The sequence below is a fragment of the Lithobates pipiens genome, unplaced genomic scaffold, assembly GCF_037356315.1.
Source record: "Lithobates pipiens isolate NorthernLeopardFrog02 unplaced genomic scaffold, aLitPip1_a1.2 Scaffold_23, whole genome shotgun sequence".
NCBI classification, from domain to species: domain Eukaryota; kingdom Metazoa; phylum Chordata; class Amphibia; order Anura; family Ranidae; genus Lithobates; species Lithobates pipiens.
Window position 1 is genome coordinate 186,371,615 of NW_027507785.1, and position 21,450 is coordinate 186,393,064.

A 21,450-nucleotide genomic window follows, 5' to 3' on the forward strand; every position below is an offset into this window, starting at 1 on the left:
AGGTGAAAACACAGATGTGTGATTTCACTAGAGAATGAACATCATTGTTAAAGAAATGTGAAAGTAATGGTGTTTTTGCTAGGATCCAAATGGGGGGGAGGTCGGGGGAACGACTTTGAAAACAACTGTAAATGTACCTTATATTAAAACATTGAACAAGCTGTCATCACTATAAATAAATAAATAGATAGTGATAGCGTCATATATGTCATGTTTTATTTTGCCCACAGTTACAGTTTAAAGTGTGTCTGCACCCAGACTATTGACATTAAAGTTTGTCCATGCTTCTAACAAGCATTAGAAGAGCTCTAAAACAAGCCATCAATGACCTCTCTAGCTGCATGTACTCTGAAGTTGCTGCATGTACCCGGATCCTCAAATATGTTTGTGCCTCTGCTGTAAATTTTATAAATTAATTTCTCCACAGTGCCCATAGCTACAAAAGTGAATGATGGTTTGTTTTAATGCTAGTTCTGAATATGTAAATACTTTAGGATGCATAGTCTGGGCCTAGGTAACTTTAAATGCCCACAGTTTCCACCGAGTGTAAACATTTCTAGATCATTTGTATTTAGCACAAACACTATGCAAACATTTTGATATATGTTTTATTATGCACAAATTAGCAATCAAAATTTACTTGTACAGATCAAGAATTATATCCTGCAACTAAAACATGGTGTGTAGCATTGACCTATAAAATAAATAAATACATAAATAAATAATAACTAATTCATAATCAATAAATACATACATAAATAAATCAAGTAGCTTGTGATTATTCCTTAAAACCAGGAGCCATAAAATAGAGATCTACTTCTTGTGTGTCTGATGCTAAACCAAAAACATAACAAAATGCTTGGCACCGCAATAGATAAACTTGTTTTACAATTAATATCTGTCAAAAGGTAACATTCAACTCTCAGGACTGAAATACTAAACAAATTCACATTAAGAAGCAGTAAGACACTAATAAGACCTGCTGCATATATAAAATATGTTTTTCACAATGACCATCCTACCCTGAGTTCCATAATACTTAACTCTAGGTCACTGCGATTGCGTCTTTTTAGCTCCAGGTGTTGGCTCCACACAGGTCCGTCCTCAATAGCCAGTATACCGCAGTGCATTTATTTTTTTGGAGCATCCTACCTGCAGTGTCTGATGTTATTGGTCTCTTAATCCAATCTAGAAAATGACACGGTAGGGAAATAACACTGAAGTAACAGCTTAAAGACATGAGTAACAATAATTCCCCATACAGACTCTGCTATAAAAAGCAGATGTTTACTTGAAGCTTCTAGTCATAGATTTAGACTTGACATGGCTGGAAGATGTTACAGCTACAAATCAGTTTTTTTTTTTTTTAATTCACTGAAGCTTCAGGAATATTAGAGCTGCGTTTCATCCTTTGAGTCTTGCCCAGTTGTATTGCAAAAGCTGCTTTTCCGGCTTGATGCACTGCCTGGAACATAAGACAGTGGGTCTGGCCTGATCAGGTAGCTAAAAGCACAAAACAAAAGGAATATATTTGTACGGTTTTGATCTCTCAACATATGCAACAAAAACAGCTACTGAGACCACTTGTCAGAACAAAGACAAGTAATGTTATTAATTAATGGACAGCTGTAAATATTAATTTCATTTATGCAAATTCTTGGTTTTCTGTATCTCATAAAATACAAGGTTTTCATCAACTGCTAACCTATAGATAGTCATTTCAAAGAAAGTTGTAGAAATCCTAGTAATTGGATAATACAAAAAATAAAGTGAACACAATAAAGCCCAACCCTGGGCTTACATTTTCTTATGAAAAGGTTGTCTAGGACAGTGGTCATCAACCCTGTCCTCAGGGCCCACTAACAGGCCAGGTTTTGTGTATAACCTTGGGGAGATGCAGACTAGAATACTGCAATCACCGAGCAGCAAATGGTATCACCTGTGATGTATTTCAGTTATCTTGCAAACCTGGCCTGTTAGTGGGCCCTGAGGACCGGGTTGATGACCACTGATCTAGGAGGTTAAAAATGCAGCTCAGGCTGCAAAGCTCCTGTACTCACTGACACAGTTCCCAACAATAATTCCTTTTTGCCATTAGATGTCTTTGGTCTTCCCGGTTGAATTACATTATTAAACCCAGAACATACTGTGGACATACTGTCAGGGCATCGTCAATCGAGTGTCACTACAAAGTCCTGCACTCACAATGTGATGATGCAAAGAGTGGCACTCACATCATGTTTGAAGATCCAAAAGAAACAAACCTCTGCACTTCACTTCACTTGACCAGCCTAAAGACATCTACAAGAAGTATTATAGTATATGTTCCTCTTTAGTAACATGTTACATGTTACACCCCTATTTAGAGTGTAACCTGTAACATGTTACTATGTAGCACCACCCCCTTCTTGCCCCAGAAATCGGTGACTTAACCACTTCAGCCCCGGACCAATTAATAGCCTAAGGACCAGAGGTCTTTTTACAATTTCTCACTGCACTGCTTTAACTGGTAATTGCGCGGCCATGCAATGTTGTACCCAAACGAAATTTGCGTCCTTTTCTTCCCACAAATAGAGCTTTATTTTGATGGTATTTGATTGCCTCTGCGATTTTTATTTTTTGCGATATAAATGGAAAAAGACCGAAAATTTTGAGAAAAAATGATATTTTCTACTTTTTGTTATAAGAAAAATCGAATAAACTCAATTTTAGTAATACATTTAGGGCAAAATTTATTCAGCCACATGTCTTTAGTAAAAAAAAATGTCAATAAGCGTATATTTATTGGTTTGCGCAAAAGTTATAGCGTCTACAAACTAGAGTACATTTTCTGGAATTTACACAGCTTTTAATTTATGACTGCCTATCTCATTTCTTGAGGTGCTAAAATGTCAGGGCAGTACAAACCCCCCCCCCAAATGACCCCATTTTGGAAGGTAGACACCCCAAGGAAGTTGTGGAGAGGCATGTTGAGCCCATTGAATATATTTTTTTTGTCCCAAGTGATTGAATAATGACACAAAAAAAAAAAGTTTACAAAAAGTTGTCACTAAATGATATATTGCTCACACATGCCATAGTTATATGTGGAATTGCACCCCAAAATATATTCTGCTGCTTCTCCTGAGTACGGGGATACCACATATGTGGGACTTTTTGGCAGTCTAGCCGCGTACGGCACCCCGAAAACCAATCACTGCCTTCAGGATTTCTAAGGGTGCACATTTTTGATTTCACTCCTCACTACCTATCACAGTTTTGAAGGCCATAAAATGCCAAAATAATACAAAACCCCCCCCCCCAAATGACCCCATTTTGGAAAGTAGACACCCCAAGGAAGTTGTGGAGAGGCATGTTGAGCCCATTGAATTTTTTTTTTTTGTCCCAAGTGATTGAATAATGACACACAAAAAAAAAAAAGTTTACAAAAAGTTGTCACTAAATGATATATTGCTCACACATGCCATAGTTATATGTGGAATTGCACCCCAAAATATATTCTGCTGCTTCTCCTGAGTAAGAGGATACCACATATGTGGGACTTTTTGGGAGTCTAGCTGCGTACGGCACCCCGAAACCAATCACTGCCTTCAGGGTTTCTAAGGGTGCAAATTTTTGATTTCACGCCTCACTACCTATCACAGTTTCGAAGGCCATAAAATGCCAAAATAGCACAAACCCCCCCCCCCCCTCCAAATGACACCATTTTGGAAAGTAGACACCCCAAGCTATTTACTGAGAGTCATGTTGAGTCCATGAAATATTTTATATTTTGCCACAAGTTGCAGGAATTTTACATTTATTTTTTTTTGCACAAAGTTGTCACTAAATGATATATTGCTCACACATGCTATGGGCATAAGTCAAATTACACCCCAAAATAAATTCTGCTGCTTCTCCCGAGTACGGGGATACCACATGTGGGGGACTTTTTGGGTGCCTAGCCACGTACGGAACCCCGAAAACCAAGCACTGCCTTCCGGATTTAAATATAAAATGCTACCAAAAAAAACTGTTAGCGATCGCAGGGATCAGGCCTGACTCTGCGAACGCTGTAGTTATGTGTTTAGTGTTTTGTAAGTGACAGTGATCGATTGATACTGCACTTGGGTGGGCTGGGCAGAGGGGCAAAACGCAGGTGCCAGCAGGTATATGGGCTGATCCCGCTAACAATGCGTTTTTTTGGAACCCTAAACTGCTGGGGATGCTAGTATAGATCTGATCAGATCAGATATTGATCTGTTCAGATTCTATACCACTACGGGAGGTTTATGCTTTGCGTGTGGGTGTTAGCGGTACTGGCACTAACCTAGCGCTGCCTGGGGCAACGCAGACCCTGACCCTAAAACCTAATTGATATCACCCGCCGGGTGATTAGGGGGTTAAACCTTTATTGGGTAATAAATGGTGGGTGCCCTGATGCTATAAAAAGCAAACTAACCAGAGTCACCCGTAACACTTATACGGTGATCACTGGTGAAAGGGTTAACTAGGGGCAATCAGGGGGTTCAAATTTTTATTAGGTAGTATATGGGGGTCCCTGGCGCTATATAAAAACCTGACGGGGAACCTAAATAATTAACTGGCTAACTGACACTTATACGGTGATCGCTGGTGAAAGGGTTAACTAGGGGCAATCAGGGGGTTAAAACCATTATTGGGTAGTATATGGGGGTACCTAGTGCTATAAAAACCTGGCGGTGAACCTAAAAAAAATAACTAGCTACCTAGCGACACTAGTGACACTAATGCAGCGATCAGAAAATGATCGCTTAGTGACACTGGCAAAAGGGGGTGAAAGGGTTAACTAGGGGCAATCAGGGGGTTAAAACCATTATTGGGTAGTATATCGGGGTACCTAGCGCTATAAAAACCTGGCGGTGAACCTAAAAAAATAACTAGATACCTAGCGACATTTTGGTTTGTGTGCCTGTGTGTGCCTACATGTCAGTGTAGTGTTGGTGCACACTTACTTTCTGTCTTCTCCTCGTAGTCCGTTTAAAAAGATCGCCCCGAGGAGAATGACATCACTTCCTCCCTGCCTGGTCCTCCCTCTCTCGATCGGAGCGATCGAGAGGGGATGGCCAACGGCCATCCCCTCATCCCGGATCGCTCCTGAAGCAAAACGGACCGCCGTATCCAGCGGGAGGGGGTCCGATCGGACCCCCCACCCGCTGGAAGCCAAGCACATACATGTACGTGCTTGTGCCTGTACATGACATTGCAATGACGTACATTGGCAATACGGCGGTCCTTAAGTGGTTAAGAAACTACAAGTTCCATTAGCATGTCATTCACACTTTTCTTCAGATTTCTATAAGAAAGCACATACAGAGATATGGGCAAGAAAGCTAGATGGGAAGTGTGAAGGAGACATTGCACCCACAGTTTACTGATTGTGGGTGCAATCATCGGCAGGCACCTGAGAATAAAATAATAAGTGCACATTTTTTTACTGCAAGAACATGCATGTATTATTTCTTTTTTTTTTTTTTAAGGTGAACTTAGCCTTTAACCACTTGCCTCCTGGCCACTTTTACCCCCTTCCTGCCCAGGCAATTTTTCAGCTTTCTGTTCTGTCACACTTTGAATGACAATTGCGCGGTTGTGCAACACTATTCATATGACATTTCCATATTTTTTTTCCACACAAATAGAGTTTTCTTTTGGTGGTCTTTAATCATCACTGGGTTCTTTATTTTGTTGCTAAACAAACTAAAAAAGACCAAAATTATTGAACAAAAAAATCATTTTGCTAAGCTTCCGTTAAAATTTTTGCAAATAAGTAATTTTTTTTTTCATTGATGTGTGCTGAGGAGGCGCAACTGATGGGTATTTATAGGCGGCACTGATGGCCACTGATAGACGGTATTGATGGGCACTGATAGGTGGCATTAAATGGCACTGATAGGTGGCACTGATGGGCACTGATAGGTGGCACTGATGGGCACTGGTAGGTACTGTTGAGGTGGCACTGATAATCAAGACACTAACCATCAGTACCCTTATTATCAGTGCAGATATCCCTTTGCACACTTGCAAGTGTGTTTACATTGTTGTTTTAGCTGTGATTGGGCTGATCATGTGGTAAAGGGCCACTGTGATTGACTTTTTCCCCCGATCTGTGATCAGCTGTGTCTGAAAGAAACAGCCATCACAGAGCACGCAGGGTGCAAGCCACAGAGGGCATGTGAGGGTGTGGTTATTCACTAACAAAAACAAGTTGGGGAATCATATTGGTTTTAGTAATGACAATTAATTTTTAGGTTTTCTGGAGGCTGAAGTAGCAGAACTGGCTCAGGTTAAAATTTATAAAGCAATGGGCCCTGATAGTATTCATCCCAGAGTTCTAAAAACTTCTAGATATAGTTGTTGGACCATTAACGGATCTTTTTAATCAATATCTTTTAACAGGAAAAGTTCCCCATGACTGACAGACAGCTAATTTTGCACTTATTAACAAAAAGGGCAGCAACGTAGAAGCTGGCAATTACAGGCCAGTGAGTTTAACATCAGTGGTAGTCAAATTAATGGAATCACTCCTGAAAAGAAGTATCATTGATCACTTAAAAATACACAACTTGCTGGACCCAAAGTAGTATGGCTTTACTGAGGACAGATCACGTCAGACTAATCTGACAGATTTTTTTTTGTTTTGGATCAGGGCGGTGCTGTGGACATAGCATATCTTGATTTCAGTGAAGCATTTGATACAGTTCCACATAATGCTCTAATACAAAAGTTGTACAAGATAAGATTTAACCCTTGGGTAGTTCAGTGAATATGCAGTTGGCTAAAGGATAGATACCCGAGGTGGTTGTAAAGGGGGTTCCCTCAGAACAGAGGCCAGTCACTCGTGGGGTACCACAGAGCTCTGTACTGGGCCCTGTTCTATTTAATCTCTATGTAAGAGATATAACTAAAGGTTTGTTGGGCAATGTATGTCTTTTTGCTGATGAAACAAAGGTGTGTAATAGGATTGATATCCCCAGAGGTGTCTGTAACATGAACATGATTTGGCATTGCTGGAAGATTGGTCAAAGCAGTGAAAACTGCAGTTCAATGTGTCCAAATGTAAAATAATGCACCTAGGGAAAAAGAACCCCTTGAGAGAGTACAACATTGGGGGTACAGTGTTGGCCAGCACTACAGAAGAAAAATATGTGGGGTTACTTATTTCAACTGCCTGTTGATAATGTTCTATTGAACAAAACATACGTCAGTGAAGCAAGGAATAGCAGTGACGGTCCCAGTACACGCGCAGAGCATGGGACTGATATACATTCCAATATGCCTGTATTTTTATACTTGTTGTAAGTAGAATTTTAATAAACTCTTGTGCTTTGTAACTGGATGTTGTGCAATGAAGTTTGTTTCCTCTTCTTCTTATATGGCTTAATTGGATCTGAGACCTGTGGGAAATCGTGAGATACATATTGACGTTCCCTATAACAAGTGAAAAGCTGAGCTCAATTTACCTTGAGTGAGGTGTTATAATGCACTGATGCACCTATTGACCTTGAAAGGTCAGGATATCTGTTAAGAGGATATCTTTACTTCAATTACATTTTGGGTAGCACAAGCTCTTATGTTTACAGCTGATTTGGAAGGAGATCACTAATTTTCTTTCACTAAAAGAACTCTTTGGTATTTTTAAATTTTCACTTTCTTTATTCCAGTTAATATCAAGTTTTTTGGATTATTTTTATGGACTTATATCACATTTAAATATTCACTTTTTTGGTGCTTTGGATTTTCACTTAAATTTTCATTATTTTTGTGGATTATTTTTATGGACTTATTCAATATAGATATTTGTTTATTTATATTCAATTATGACAGAGCACCATTTTGTTTATGTGCTTATTTCAGATGATTGCAAAATGAGCAAACAGTGTGACAGGTAGTGGGGAAAATGAATTGAATTCTAGGGGATGCATCACTACAAGGATCACCAGCAGGAGCCACGAGGTCCTGATTCCCCTAAATAGAAACCTAATTTAGAATACAATGTCTAGTTCTGGAGACCTCACTTACAAAAAGATATTGATAAGATAGAACAAGTCCAGAGATGGATAACAAAATGAATGAAAGGTCTGGGTGATAAAACATATCAAGAGAAACTTCAGGAACCTAACATTTACAGTCTGGAGGAAAAATGGGAAAAGGGAGACATGAATCCTTTAAATACATCAAGAGGGTGAATAATGTTCTGGAGGGCAGTTTTTTCAATTTGAAACCAAAATCAAGAACACGGCGACATGACCTCAAACTAACTGGAGGAAATTTCAAAACTACTGGAAAGTATTATTTTACTGAAAGGGTAGTTGATGCTTGGAATAAACTTCTAGCACAGGTAGTGAGACAGTCAATAGTAAATGGCTTTATACATGCTTGGTACAAACATATATCTATACAAAAAAGTAAAAAAAACAAAAAACTAAAACTAAAAAAACAAAGTAAAAACCAGGTGGTCTACCCAATCTTTTTTCTGCCATCACTTTTTTATGTTTCTGGATGTCAATAGACTCCCAGAACTGGACGACCGCTCTGTAGCCTTCTTTCGGTATAGAAGTTGCAGTCAAGAAGTGGATAAAGCTATAGCATGACATACATGAAAGGGACTTTTAGTGATGATAGGTAAGGACAACTGGGGGGGGGGGGGTCAAATGTGTCCCCGGGGGGTTCAAAAAATATCACCAAGTGGCCAATGGGGATTGTACCCATGTAATGTCCACAATGCCCACAATGCAGCCACTGAAAAAAATATCCCCCCATCACAATTAGTGGGAAGTACAGTTGCTGAAGATGACTAATTTAAGTGAACGGGACAGCCCTGCTACTTCATGCATGTATCATGGTAGTGTGGGCTTTTCAAGGTTAACAGGTGGGGAAGAGGCAAGTTATCACCTTCCGCTTGCCTGTCAACCACCTCCTGAAAAGCAATCTGTGGTGCATTGTTTTTCAGAGGAGTGGTAAATCCTGCCACTGGTGTAAAAAAAAGCTAGCTACTTAGGAAACTGAATGTGCATGAGTCTAGCAACGTAGTGTGTCAGTAAATCCCATTAGTCATGCTTTCGGAAGCAAAGAGATTGAAATTCAGTAACAAAAGAAAAACCTTGCTATATGCTATTCATTTCATAAGTCAAGATTGGAAGGTTAGTGGCCACAGGGCTGCAAGACTTCAAGAAGTGGTGCAATTTAGACATTAAAGACAATAGTTGACCCACTAAAGCACTTTTCTGGAATTTGTAAAAAAAAAAAAAAAAAAAAAAATATATATATATATATATATATATATATATACATACAGTCTCTCGCAAAAGTGAGTATACCCCTCACATTTTTGGAAATATTTTATTATACCTTTTCATGTGAAAACACTGAAGAAATGAAACTTTGCTACAATGTAAGGTAGTGAGTGTACAGCTTGCATAATAGTGTAAATTAAATTTGCTGTACCCTCAAAATAACTTAACACACAGCCATTAATGTCTAAACCACTGGCAACAAAAGTGAGTACACGTCTAAGTGAAAATGTCCAAATTGGGCCCAATTAGCCATTTTCCCTCCTCGGGGTCATGTAACTTGTTAGTGTTACAAGGTCTCTGGTGTGAATGGGGAGCAGATGTGTTAAATTTGGTGTTATCACTCTCATTCTCTCATACTGGTCACTCAGACATGGCACCTCATGGCAAAGAACTCTGAGGATCTGAATAAAAAGAATTGTTGCTCTACATAAAGATGGCCTAAGCTATAAGAAGATTGCCAAAACCAAGAAACTGAGCTGCAGCACGGTGACCAAGACTATACAGCGGTTTAATAGGACAGGTTCCACTCAGAACAGGCCTCGCTATGGTCGACCAAAGAAGTTGAGTACACTTGCTCAGCATCACATCAAGAGTTTGTCTTTGGTAAATAGACGTATGAATGCTGCCAGCATTGCTGCAGAGGTTGAAGGGGGGGGAAGGGGTGAAGACAAAAAGACTAAGGACATGGATTACTAGAACCATATCCTGTGGTCTGATGAGACCAAGATAAACGTATATGGTTCAGATGTTGTCAAGCGTGTGTGGCAGCAACCAGGTGAGGAGTACAAAGACAAGTGTGTCTTGCCTACAGTCAAGCATGGTGGTGGGAGTGTCATGGTCTGGGGCTGCATGAATGCTGCCAGCACTGGGGAGCTACAGTTCATTCAGGGAAACAAGAATGACAACATGTACTGTGACATACTAAAGCAGATCATGATCTCCTTCCTTCGGAGACTGGGTCATAGGGCAGTATTCCAACATGATGCTAAAGAAGCTGAAGGTAAAGATGATGGACTGACCAAGCATGTCTCCAGACCTAAAGCCTATTGAGCATCTGTGGGGCATCCTCAAATGGAAGGTGGAAGAGAGCAAGGTCTCTAACATCCACCAGCTACGTGATGTCATCATGAAGGAGTGGAAGAGGACACCAGTGGCATCCTTTGAAGCTCTGGTGAACTCCATGCCCAGTAATGACTAAGCACACTGTCAACACTTTGGGATGTTTTGAATAAAATAATTATTATCGAGTACAGAGTGTGGCCATTTCTTCTTTTGACTATATGAGGAGGCGAGCCAAGGCAGGCACCTGTCAAGATCATCAGGCTTTTAAAACCTCACCTGGAGCAGCGAGTCTTCTTGTTTGAAGCTCTGGTGAACTCCAAGAGGGTTAAGACAGTGCTGGAAAATAATGATGGCCACACAAAATATTGACACTTTGGACCTAATTTGGACTTTTTCACTTAGTGGTGCACTCAGTTTTGTTGCCAGAGGTTTAGACATTAATGGCTGTGTTTTGAGTTATTTTGAGGGGAAAGCAAATATAAACACTGTGATTAGTGATGGCCGAACGGTTCGCCCGGCGGTCGTTTCGCGGCGAATTTCCGACATTCGCGGTCCGCACGTTCGAACGCCTTTTTCCGTCGTTCGCCGCGGCGGACTTACGTGTTTAATGTATACAAGAACTTTAACCTTTGGTGACACGTTTATCATGTGATACAGGACAGCCAATTGAGACATGACAGCACATGGACACTTGTACATTCCCCCTAACCTATAAATACACCCGATCCGGTGGCCATTTTACATTCTTTCTTCTGTTAAGATAGGGACAGGTTCCTGTGTGGAGTAGGGAGAGATAAACCACTAGCTATTTGGTACACAAAAGTTCTTTTCAGGACTGGTATAGGTGTTAGGTGTTGATAGGTTTGCTGTGCTGCTGATTCTTGCAGCAGCCTGAGTGTCTTTTGTTAGTTTAGAGAAAGGGAAAGGACGGTGTATGCTACAGGGACAGCCAGATTAGTCTTTCATCATCATCATCATCATCATCATCATCATTAGCTGTTACTATCAAGGTCCACAAAAGAGCTGTTCCAGTAACCACTAATCGTTCTCTTTTTTTGCCAATTTGTATAGGGACAGGAAGGAAGCAGTGTTGTCAGGCAGTGAGGGTAATTTTAAAGACTTGCTGTTATTATTAGTTCCACAAAGGTTCTTTTCAGGACTGGTATCAGTGGTACAGTAATAGGCTTGTACATGTATAATATTCTTTCTTCCAAATATAGAAAGGATATTATACTTGACTGCTGCCCTTCTGCTGCAGTCTGCTAAACATTCACAACTCACTTGTTCCACAAAAGTTCTTATAAGGACTGGTAACTTGGTATAGGGTGCTACGGTACATAGGCTTGAGTGCGGTACAGTCTGCTGTTCTGTAAGGACCGCTATCGGTCCACAATAGATAGGGTTGACGTGCACCACTGCTGACCGCTGCCCTATACTGCAGCAGTCCTTCAGCGGTATAGGGACTGACGTACAGTCTGCTAAACACTAATACACAACCTGCTTGGTCCACAAAAGTTCTTATAAGGACTGGTAACTTGGTATAGGGTGCTACGGTACATAGGCTTGAGTGCGGTACAGTCTGCTGTTCTGTAAGGACCGCTATCGGTCCACAATAGATAGGGTTGACGTGCACCACTGCTGACCGCTGCCCTATACTGCAGCAGTCCTTCAGCGGTATAGGGACTGACGTACAGTCTGCTAAACACTAATACACAACCTGCTTGGTCCACAAAAGTTCTTATAAGGACTGGTAACTTGGTATAGGGTGCTACGGTACATAGGCTTGAGTGCGGTACAGTCTGCTGTTCTGTAAGGACCGCTATCGGTCCACAATAGATAGGGTTGACGTGCACCACTGCTGACCGCTCACCTATACTGCAGCAGTCCTTCAGCGGTATAGGGACTGACGTACAGTCTGCTAATCACTAACACACAACCTGCTTGTTCCACAAAAGTTCTTATAAGGACTGGTAACTTGGTATAGGGTGCTACGGTACATAGGCTTGAGTGCGGTACAGTCTGCTGTTCTGTAAGGACCGCTATCGGTCCACAATAGATAGGGTTGACGTGCACCACTGCTGACCGCTGCCCTATACTGCAGCAGTCCTTCAGCGGTATAGGGACTGACGTACAGTCTGCTAAACACTAATACACAACCTGCTTGGTCCACAAAAGTTCTTATAAGGACTGGTAACTTGGTATAGGGTGCTACGGTACATAGGCTTGAGTGCGGTACAGTCTGCTGTTCTGTAAGGACCGCTATCGGTCCACAATAGATAGGGTTGACGTGCACCACTGCTGACCGCTCACCTATACTGCAGCAGTCCTTCAGCGGTATAGGGACTGACGTACAGTCTGCTAATCACTAACACACAACCTGCTTGTTCCACAAAAGTTCTTATAAGGACTGGTAACTTGGTATAGGGTGCTACGGTACATAGGCTTGAGTGCGGTACAGTCTGCTGTTCTGTAAGGACCGCTATCGGTCCACAATAGATAGGGTTGACGTGCACCACTGCTGACCGCTCACCTATACTGCAGCAGTCCTTCAGCGGTATAGGGACTGACGTACAGTCTGCTAATCACTAACACACAACCTGCTTGTTCCACAAAAGTTCTTATAAGGACTGGTAACTTGGTATAGGGTGCTACGGTACATAGGCTTGAGTGCGGTACAGTCTGCTGTTCTGTAAGGACCGCTATCGGTCCACAATAGATAGGGTTGACGTGCACCACTGCTGACCGCTGCCCTATACTGCAGCAGTCCTTCAGCGGTATAGGGACTGACGTACAGTCTGCTAAACACTAATACACAACCTGCTTGGTCCACAAAAGTTCTTATAAGGACTGGTAACTTGGTATAGGGTGCTACGGTACATAGGCTTGAGTGCGGTACAGTCTGCTGTTCTGTAAGGACCGCTATCGGTCCACAATAGATAGGGTTGACGTGCACCACTGCTGACCGCTCACCTATACTGCAGCAGTCCTTCAGCGGTATAGGGACTGACGTACAGTCTGCTAATCACTAACACACAACCTGCTTGTTCCACAAAAGTTCTTATAAGGACTGGTAACTTGGTATAGGGTGCTACGGTACATAGGCTTGAGTGCGGTACAGTCTGCTGTTCTGTAAGGACCGCTATCGGTCCACAATAGATAGGGTTGACGTGCACCACTGCTGACCGCTCACCTATACTGCAGCAGTCCTTCAGCGGTATAGGGACTGACGTACAGTCTGCTAATCACTAACACACAACCTGCTTGTTCCACAAAAGTTCTTATAAGGACTGGTAACTTGGTATAGGGTGCTACGGTACATAGGCTTGAGTGCGGTACAGTCTGCTGTTCTGTAAGGACCGCTATCGGTCCACAATAGATAGGGTTGACGTGCACCACTGCTGACCGCTGCCCTATACTGCAGCAGTCCTTCAGCGGTATAGGGACTGACGTACAGTCTGCTAAACACTAATACACAACCTGCTTGGTCCACAAAAGTTCTTATAAGGACTGGTAACTTGGTATAGGGTGCTACGGTACATAGGCTTGAGTGCGGTACAGTCTGCTGTTCTGTAAGGACCGCTATAGGTCCACAATAGATAGGGTTGACGTGCACCACTGCTGACCGCTCACCTATACTGCAGCAGTCCTTCAGCGGTATAGGGACTAAGAGTTTTGTCACAGGGTCATTTAAAAAATGACATGCAGAGGAAGAGGCAGGCCCTTCCGCAGGGGTGGTAGGGGTAGGGCAGGAGCAACAGGCTTGAGCCAAAGTGGGAAGTTGCAGAAGGTGCGTTCAATTACTTTAAAGGATGCACCAGACTTGGTTGAGTGGCTCGCTCAGCCTTACTCTTCTGCACCCTCCTCATCCTCTCGATCTGCACCCTCTTCTTCACTCTCTGCTATGTGCACCCCCAAAGACACTACCACCAACAACACGACCACCACCACCACCACCACATACCTTCCGCTTGAGTCACTGGAATTATTTTCCGATCCATATCAAGAGGACATTTCTGATGCGCAGCCACTCTTGGTATTGGATCAGGAAGAGGAGGTAGCAACAAGCGCTACTCAGCAGTCTGACGCCAGTACCCAGATCAGCCCAAGGAGGAGGTTGGTCCCCGGTGTTGCTGCCTACTCCGAGATCTCTACTTATAGCGGTGGGGAAGGTGACGTTGATGATGACGTGTCTAGTGATGTCACGTGGGTGCCCACAAGAGAGGAAGAGGAGGGGAGTTCAGAGGGAGATATGGACCAGCAGATAGGGAGGAGAAGCAGCAATGACTTACATTGCACAGCAGGGACAAAGCAGACTGCAAATGTATCAGGAGCGAGTCATCGACCATGTACGGTCACATCTGGCGCTCCCAGGACACCGGCACATGGCTCCGCAGTGTGGGCTTTTTTTAACGTGTCCGCTGCTGACAATAGCGTTGCCATCTGCAATCTTTGCAGTCAACGCGTTAGTCGCGGTAAGCCCAATACTCACCTAGGGACGACCGCCTTAAGAAGGCACATGAGCAGCCATCACCGAGCCCAGTGGGAGCAACGGAACACACAAAGCCACACTGCAGGCTCTCACCGTCCAGCCTCGTCTTCTACTTCTCCTTCTCCTCTCTCCTCACAATTGTCCTCCACTCCACCTTCCATCACGCCAAGCTCACATTTTTCTGCAAAAAGGCAGGCTTCCGTGGGCCTAATGTTTGAGCGTAAAAAAATGATGATGCCGGATAACCCTCTTGCCCAACGGTTGGCGGCTGGCTTGTCAGAACTCATAGCCCGCCAACTACTGCCATATAAACTGGTGGACTCGGAGGCCTTTCGCAAATTTGTGGCCATTGGAACACCACAATGGAAGGTCCCAGGAAGGAAGTATTTCTCAGAGAAGGGCATCCCAGAGCTATATGGCCATGTTCAGCGGCAAGTGAATGTATCTCTGGCACACAGTGTCGGTGCCAAGATACATCTGACCACAGACACGTGGTCTAGCAAACACGGGCAGGGAAGGTATATCAGTTTTACTGCCCACTGGGTGAACCTTCTGACGGCCGTCAAGCATGTAACCCGTGGCACCCGTGTAGATTTGGTTTTACCGCCACGGATTGCATGCAGGCCTGACTCTTCTTCTCCTCCTCCTACTCCATCCTCCTCCCTCTCCTCCTCAGCTGCCTCCTCCTTTTCCGCTGCTAGCGTCTCTTCCACTGCACCGCCCAAGCTCCCCAGAACCTATTCCACATGCCAGGTGAGACGTTGCCATGCCGTGCTGCGTCTGTTGTGCCTGGAAGCAAAGAGCCACACTGGCCCGGCACTCCTTTCAGCTTTGCGTTCACAGGCAGATGAGTGGCTAACACCGCTCAATTTGACAGTTGGTAAAGTGGTGTGTGACAACGGTGCCAATCTGCTTAGCGCATTGAAACAGGGCAAAATCACGCACGTGCCGTGCATGGCACACGTCTTAAACTTGGTCGTGCAGCGATTCCTTGTCAAATACCCTGGGGTCCAGGACATCTTGCGGCAGGCAAGGAAAATCTCGGCCCATTTCAGAAGATCTTACACGGCCATGGCTCGCCTTGCTGACATTCAGCGGCGACACCATCTGCCGGTCAGACGTCTTATTTGCGATTGCCCGACGCGATGGAACTCAACCTTCTATATGCTTGATAGGCTGCTCCAGCAGAAACGTGCAGTTAACGTCTACCTGTATGAACTCTGCGAAAGAAACGGTTCTGGGGAGCTGGGTTTTTTTTCACCGCGCCAGTGGCTGCTCATGCGCGACACATGCAGACTTCTGCGGCCATTTGAGGAGATCACCAAACTGGTCAGTCGCAGCCATGGCGCCATCAGTGACATGGTACCTTATGCCTTCTTTCTGGAGCGTGCATTGCGTCGTGTCATTGATCAGGCTGTGGAGGAGCAGGAGCGGGAAGATGAGGAAGTCGCAATGCTGGATGAATTCCCAGGGGGGGCTACTCTATCTGAGACAAGTCAACAACAGGAGTCTGATGAGGAGTCAGAGGAGGATGGTGCCGGGGCGGATGAGCAGGAGCAAGAAGAGCATGCTTTAAACCTTTCTGGGATCCCTGTTGTGCGAGGATGGGGAGAGGAGAATGAAGAGGACGACATTATCCTGGATGATGAGCAGGAGCCAGGCCACCACACCGCTTCCACTTTAGTGCAAATGGGGGCCTTCATGCTCCAGTGTTTTAATAGGGACCCCCGTATAAAAAGCATGAGGGTCAAGGACCAGTACTGGGTGGCAACGTACTTAGACCCCCGGTACAAACACAAAATGGCGGAAATGTTACCGCCGTCGCAGAGGGCTGTCAGAATGCAGCACTTCCAGGCCTTGCTTCGAGAAATGCTGCATTCTGCTTTTGCGTGCGCTGGCAGAGGAGCAATTCCCACTCCCAGAGAAGGATTTGCGGGTACCAATCCAACAGCGCCTGCAAGAAGAGGCCGGTTTGAAGATGTGTTGGTGACTTCGGATATGAGGTCATTCTTTCAGCCGACCCATCGACAGGTGTCATCCGGATCCAGCATCAGGGAACGCCTAGACCGTCAGGTGTCCGACTACATTGGGTTAACGGCCGATGTGGACGCTCTGAGGAGTGATGAACCCCTAGACTACTGGGTGGGCAGGCTTGACCTCTGGCCAGAGCTTGCCCAATTTGCAATCGAACTGTTGGCTTGCCCCTCATCCAGTGTCCTGTCCGAAAGGACGTTCAGCGCAGCAGGGGGGATTGTGACCGATAAGCGTACTCGCCTAGCTCACCACAGTGTTAACTACCTCACATTTCTAAAAATGAATGAGGCATGGATCTCGGAGGAATTCAACACATGTGACCAGTAGACCATGTATATGTCTATAAACTATTTTTTTAATCAAGCACACAGACCTTCTTAATTCATTTGGCTCACTTCCTTGACCCAAAAAAGCACACCGTACTATATGCCCCTACCCTCCTCTTTGAAGAGGTTGAGCGGTGTCATATTTCTACTGGGGCTGCTTATGATATCCCTGTGCTGTGCTGACTTCCTCCTGGGGGTTCTTATTATGAAGGGATCACACTATCCCTGTGCTGTGCTGACTTCCTCCTGGGGGTTCTTATTATGAGGGGATCACACCATCCCTGTGCTGTGCTGACTTCCTCCTGGGGCTGCTTACGGTGCTGCTGTCAGTGCTGTATGTCACGGTGCTGCTGTCAGCGCTGTATGTCACGGTGCTGCTGTCAGCGCTGTATGTCACGGTGCTGCTGTCAGCGCTGTATGTCACGGTGCTGCTGTCAGCGCTGTATGTCACGGTGCTGCTGTCAGCGCTGTATGTCACGGTGCTGCTGTCAGCGCTGTATGTCACGGTGCTGCTGTCAGCGCTGTATGTCACGGTGCTGCTGTCAGCGCTGTATGTCACGGTGCTGCTGTCAGCGCTGTATGTCACGGTGCTGCTGTCAGCGCTGTATGTCACGGTGCTGCTGTCAGCGCTGTATGTCACGGTGCTGCTGTCAGTGCTCTGTATTACGGTGCTGCTGTCAGATGCCTCTATCACGGTGCATGTGTCATTCCGGTATGTCACGCTGCTGGTGATCATCTCCTGCACCCTCTTCTTTGCCTACCCTGGTCCCTGACCTTCCCTCTCCTCCATTGCCTTCATTAGCTCCATAGTCCTGAATTGTTAGAACAATTTCCCAAATAAAATAAAAATGCTTGTAGTTATCGATCCCAAATTCACCTCATACATGTATTATGTCATTGTCCAGATGGTGGGACTACGTTTTACCCCCTAATAATTACCACGTGGCCGCAAATTCGACATGAAGGTTTGCAAAGTTCGCCTCCCATTGAAGTCAATGGGGCCCGCGGCGAACGTTCGGTTTCGCGAACGTTTGGGTCCGTTCGCATTTCGCGTTCGCGAAACGTCCCGTCGGAAGTTCGTCCATCACTAACTGTGATACAAGCTGTACACTCACTACTTTACATTGTAGCAAAGTGTAATTTCTTCAGTGTTGTCACATGAACAGATATAATAAAACATTTACAAAAATGTGAGGGGTGTACTCACTTTTGTGAGATACTGTGTATATATATATATATATATATATATATATATATATATATATATACTGTATATATATATATATATATATATATATATACGCACACACACACAATACTGTATATATAGAGTTGCTAATAAAGTCTCATGATGTTTTCTGAAAATGTAACACATTTTTGTCATTATTGCTTGGTAAAGAGAAAACTGTAATATAACTATAACACAAGTAATCATTTCCATGTGTTTTCCAAGCAATCAAGAATTGTTTATAAATTCACAAACAGAGATTTGTGAATAAAACCAGATCCTATGCTTATTTGCCAGTATTTGAGGTTGAGTAGGTTGCTAATACAGTCTCTTCATTTATTTTTCTGAAATAACAAATCTGGAATAAAAGCTCTGCAGACCATATTATGAATGGCTATGAGGCACATTGCAAGCAAAGCAGATTTTACATTTTTATCAGTGTCTATGCACTGGCATTAAAATACATTGTTAAATTAAAGTACGTTGTATGCGCAGTGCGCATGTGCGGAGTATCCAAAATGGCACCACCCAGCGCAAACGGCGCCGGCAACACCACACAGAGCACCACAGGACCCACCTCACCCGGTGATAGGGACCCCTAAACCTCCAGGAACAACCCCTGTATTTCCAGAAGCACTTCTCGAAGGGACCTCGGGACGCAACATGTGCCAGGCACAGAGGGACAGGCAGAACCCAGGCAAGTGAATGCCCTTGCCTCCCTTACATACACCCCAGCAGGCCAGCAACCAACAACTTATGTCACAATTCCCAGCCTCCACTGTATCGCTGCTGGGACGTGGCTTCAGGGACAGTGTCTTTTCTCCAGCTAGGCCTCTTTATACATCACACCAGGGGATCTCTGTCCCTTTGACCCCGTCACAGGACACCTATTTCCAAGCAGAAGATCTACTCCATGAGCTTTCTGAATTACTGGAGAGGGGCTTAGCCTCCACAGCGCCAAAAATAAGAGGAGACATCAAGGCCGACTTCCAAAATCTGGGATCCAGGATGGAAGCCATTGAGAACAAATTGGACATGACAGTAGCTTTCACTAATCAAAACTCAGATCACATTCAGATACTACAAGACAGGCTAGACACAACCCTCTCCAGGATCGGCGAGCTAGAAAACAGATCCAGAAGATACAACTTTAGGATCAGAAGTCTTTCGGAGTCCATTACAGATGTCCCACAGGTGACCCAGGAGATTATTAAAACCTTGATCCCTAACATTCCACAGCACTGCCTGGAATTGGACAGAGTACTGGGACCCCCGAGGAATGATGGTTCTCCCAGATACATCATCGCAAAAGACCCCACTCCTATTCGGTCAAGGAGGAGATAATGAAGCAATCCAGAGCAATGAAACAGATTTCTTGCCGTGGTCACCCAATCCTCATCTTTGCAGACTTATCCCCCACTACAATCCAGCGGAGGCAATCTCTGAAACCTCTATTCTCAGTCCTCCACCAAAAGGACATTAAATACTGGTGGTATTTCCCTTTCGCAGTTAAATTCTTCTTCAAAGGCAAGCACCACTCTTTCACCTGTCTTCTGGAAGGGGAGAGAATTCTTCTGTCCCTGAAGCTCATCTCGCAGGAAGCAACCATGCTGATCGGAGCAATTGCCCCATAGGTCCTATGACTTTTTTTTTCTTTGTTTTGTTTGTGGTTATGCTACGTTCTCCCTGTTTATGTTTATCTTAGGTGGCCAGTTAATTTTGTAATGCTAAGTTCAAGTTTTACTAGTTATCCCCTAGGACTGGAGAACCACAATAAGCAGACGTGTCTACTCAGACAGCGGTCTCATTACCGGCATTGAGATCAGTTGATTAGTTCCAGGGACCCCTCCCCGCCCTTCTGTTGGGGGGGTGACGGGAGTGGATCCCGACTTTGGGAGTCTCCTGGGGGAACAAAGCATCTCCTACCTAAAGCCAGTTTACTCTCTGTGTTTTCAAATTTTCAGTTTTCATTTTTGTTAAAAGGGTGCCCTGGTTCTGGGTGTAGAGCATGTGCCTCCATCTATTTCTCAGTCTCTTATTGACTCTGTGGGATCTGTTGTCTGATCTTAGTGATCCAGACAATTCTTTTCTGGGTGCATGGACATTGGGGGTTGTATTTCCCTCAAGGATCTGGTTTGGCCATACTAAAGATGCAGCCTATAGCCCCTTTATTTTCCATTACTTTCATTCTCGCTCTACTGTCCTTTTCTCTACACCTCTCTCCTGTACATCTCTTCACTCTGGGGAAATTAGTATTCATTTTGCTCTTGAGTGATTCACCAGGTCCAACTCACAAATCCCACAAGTGAGGAAGTCAAGCTTGGCTGGCCCTTCATTTCTAACAACTGGTAAAAGTCCTCCTCAAGGTAAATGATGCAATATGTGACAGCTCCCACCTACACCTGCTCCATGGCTAACTCCACAAGATCCATACTCAATTTAGCCACACACAATGCTCAAGGCCTGAACTACCCCCTCAAAAGGAGACAGATTTTTTTATTCCTACAAATATCTTATCTAGACATCGTTATGGTACAGGAGACTAATTTTCCCAAACCGTATAGACCCACATTTCTCCACCATCACTATCCTTTCTTCTACCTGGTGAAGACAGAGGGAAAGTCTAAGGGTGTCGCTTCACTATTCTCCAAAAATTGCAATTTCACCTGGCAGGCAGACTATAAAGACCTGGAGGGCAGATTCATTTTAGTTAAAAGGTACATAGAAGGTAACCTATTCTCTTTTATTTCCTATTACGCCCCCAACAAGGGCCAAGTAACATTTTTTCAAATGATGTGGGCTATGCTAAACCCCCTCATCATGGGGACTCCCACTCTAGGAGGAAAGTCCAACGTAGCGTTTGATGAGGAATTGGACAAATCAAATCTGTCCAAGACTCTATTGACTGACTGGTTCATTCTCAAGGGCTGGCGGATGTTCTGAGAGAGATGAACCCATTGAAAAGGAACTATACTAATTTCTCTAGTCCCACTCTTATTC

General features: G+C 44.1%; 1 protein-coding gene across 2 annotated transcripts in view; it reads right to left on the reverse strand.

The window, feature by feature from the left end:
* Positions 1 to 671: 671 nt before the first annotated feature.
* The window catches only part of KCNT2 (potassium sodium-activated channel subfamily T member 2), a 1,477,061-nt gene continuing 1,456,282 nt past the window's right edge, over positions 672 to 21,450 (reverse strand). For both annotated transcript variants that reach the window (XM_077452683.1, XM_077452682.1), the window contains one exon: positions 672 to 1,503. In XM_077452683.1, coding sequence (XP_077308809.1) covers positions 1,392 to 1,503 — 112 coding nt within the window. In that variant the 3' untranslated portion in view covers positions 672 to 1,391. The remainder of the gene's footprint in view (positions 1,504 to 21,450) is intronic.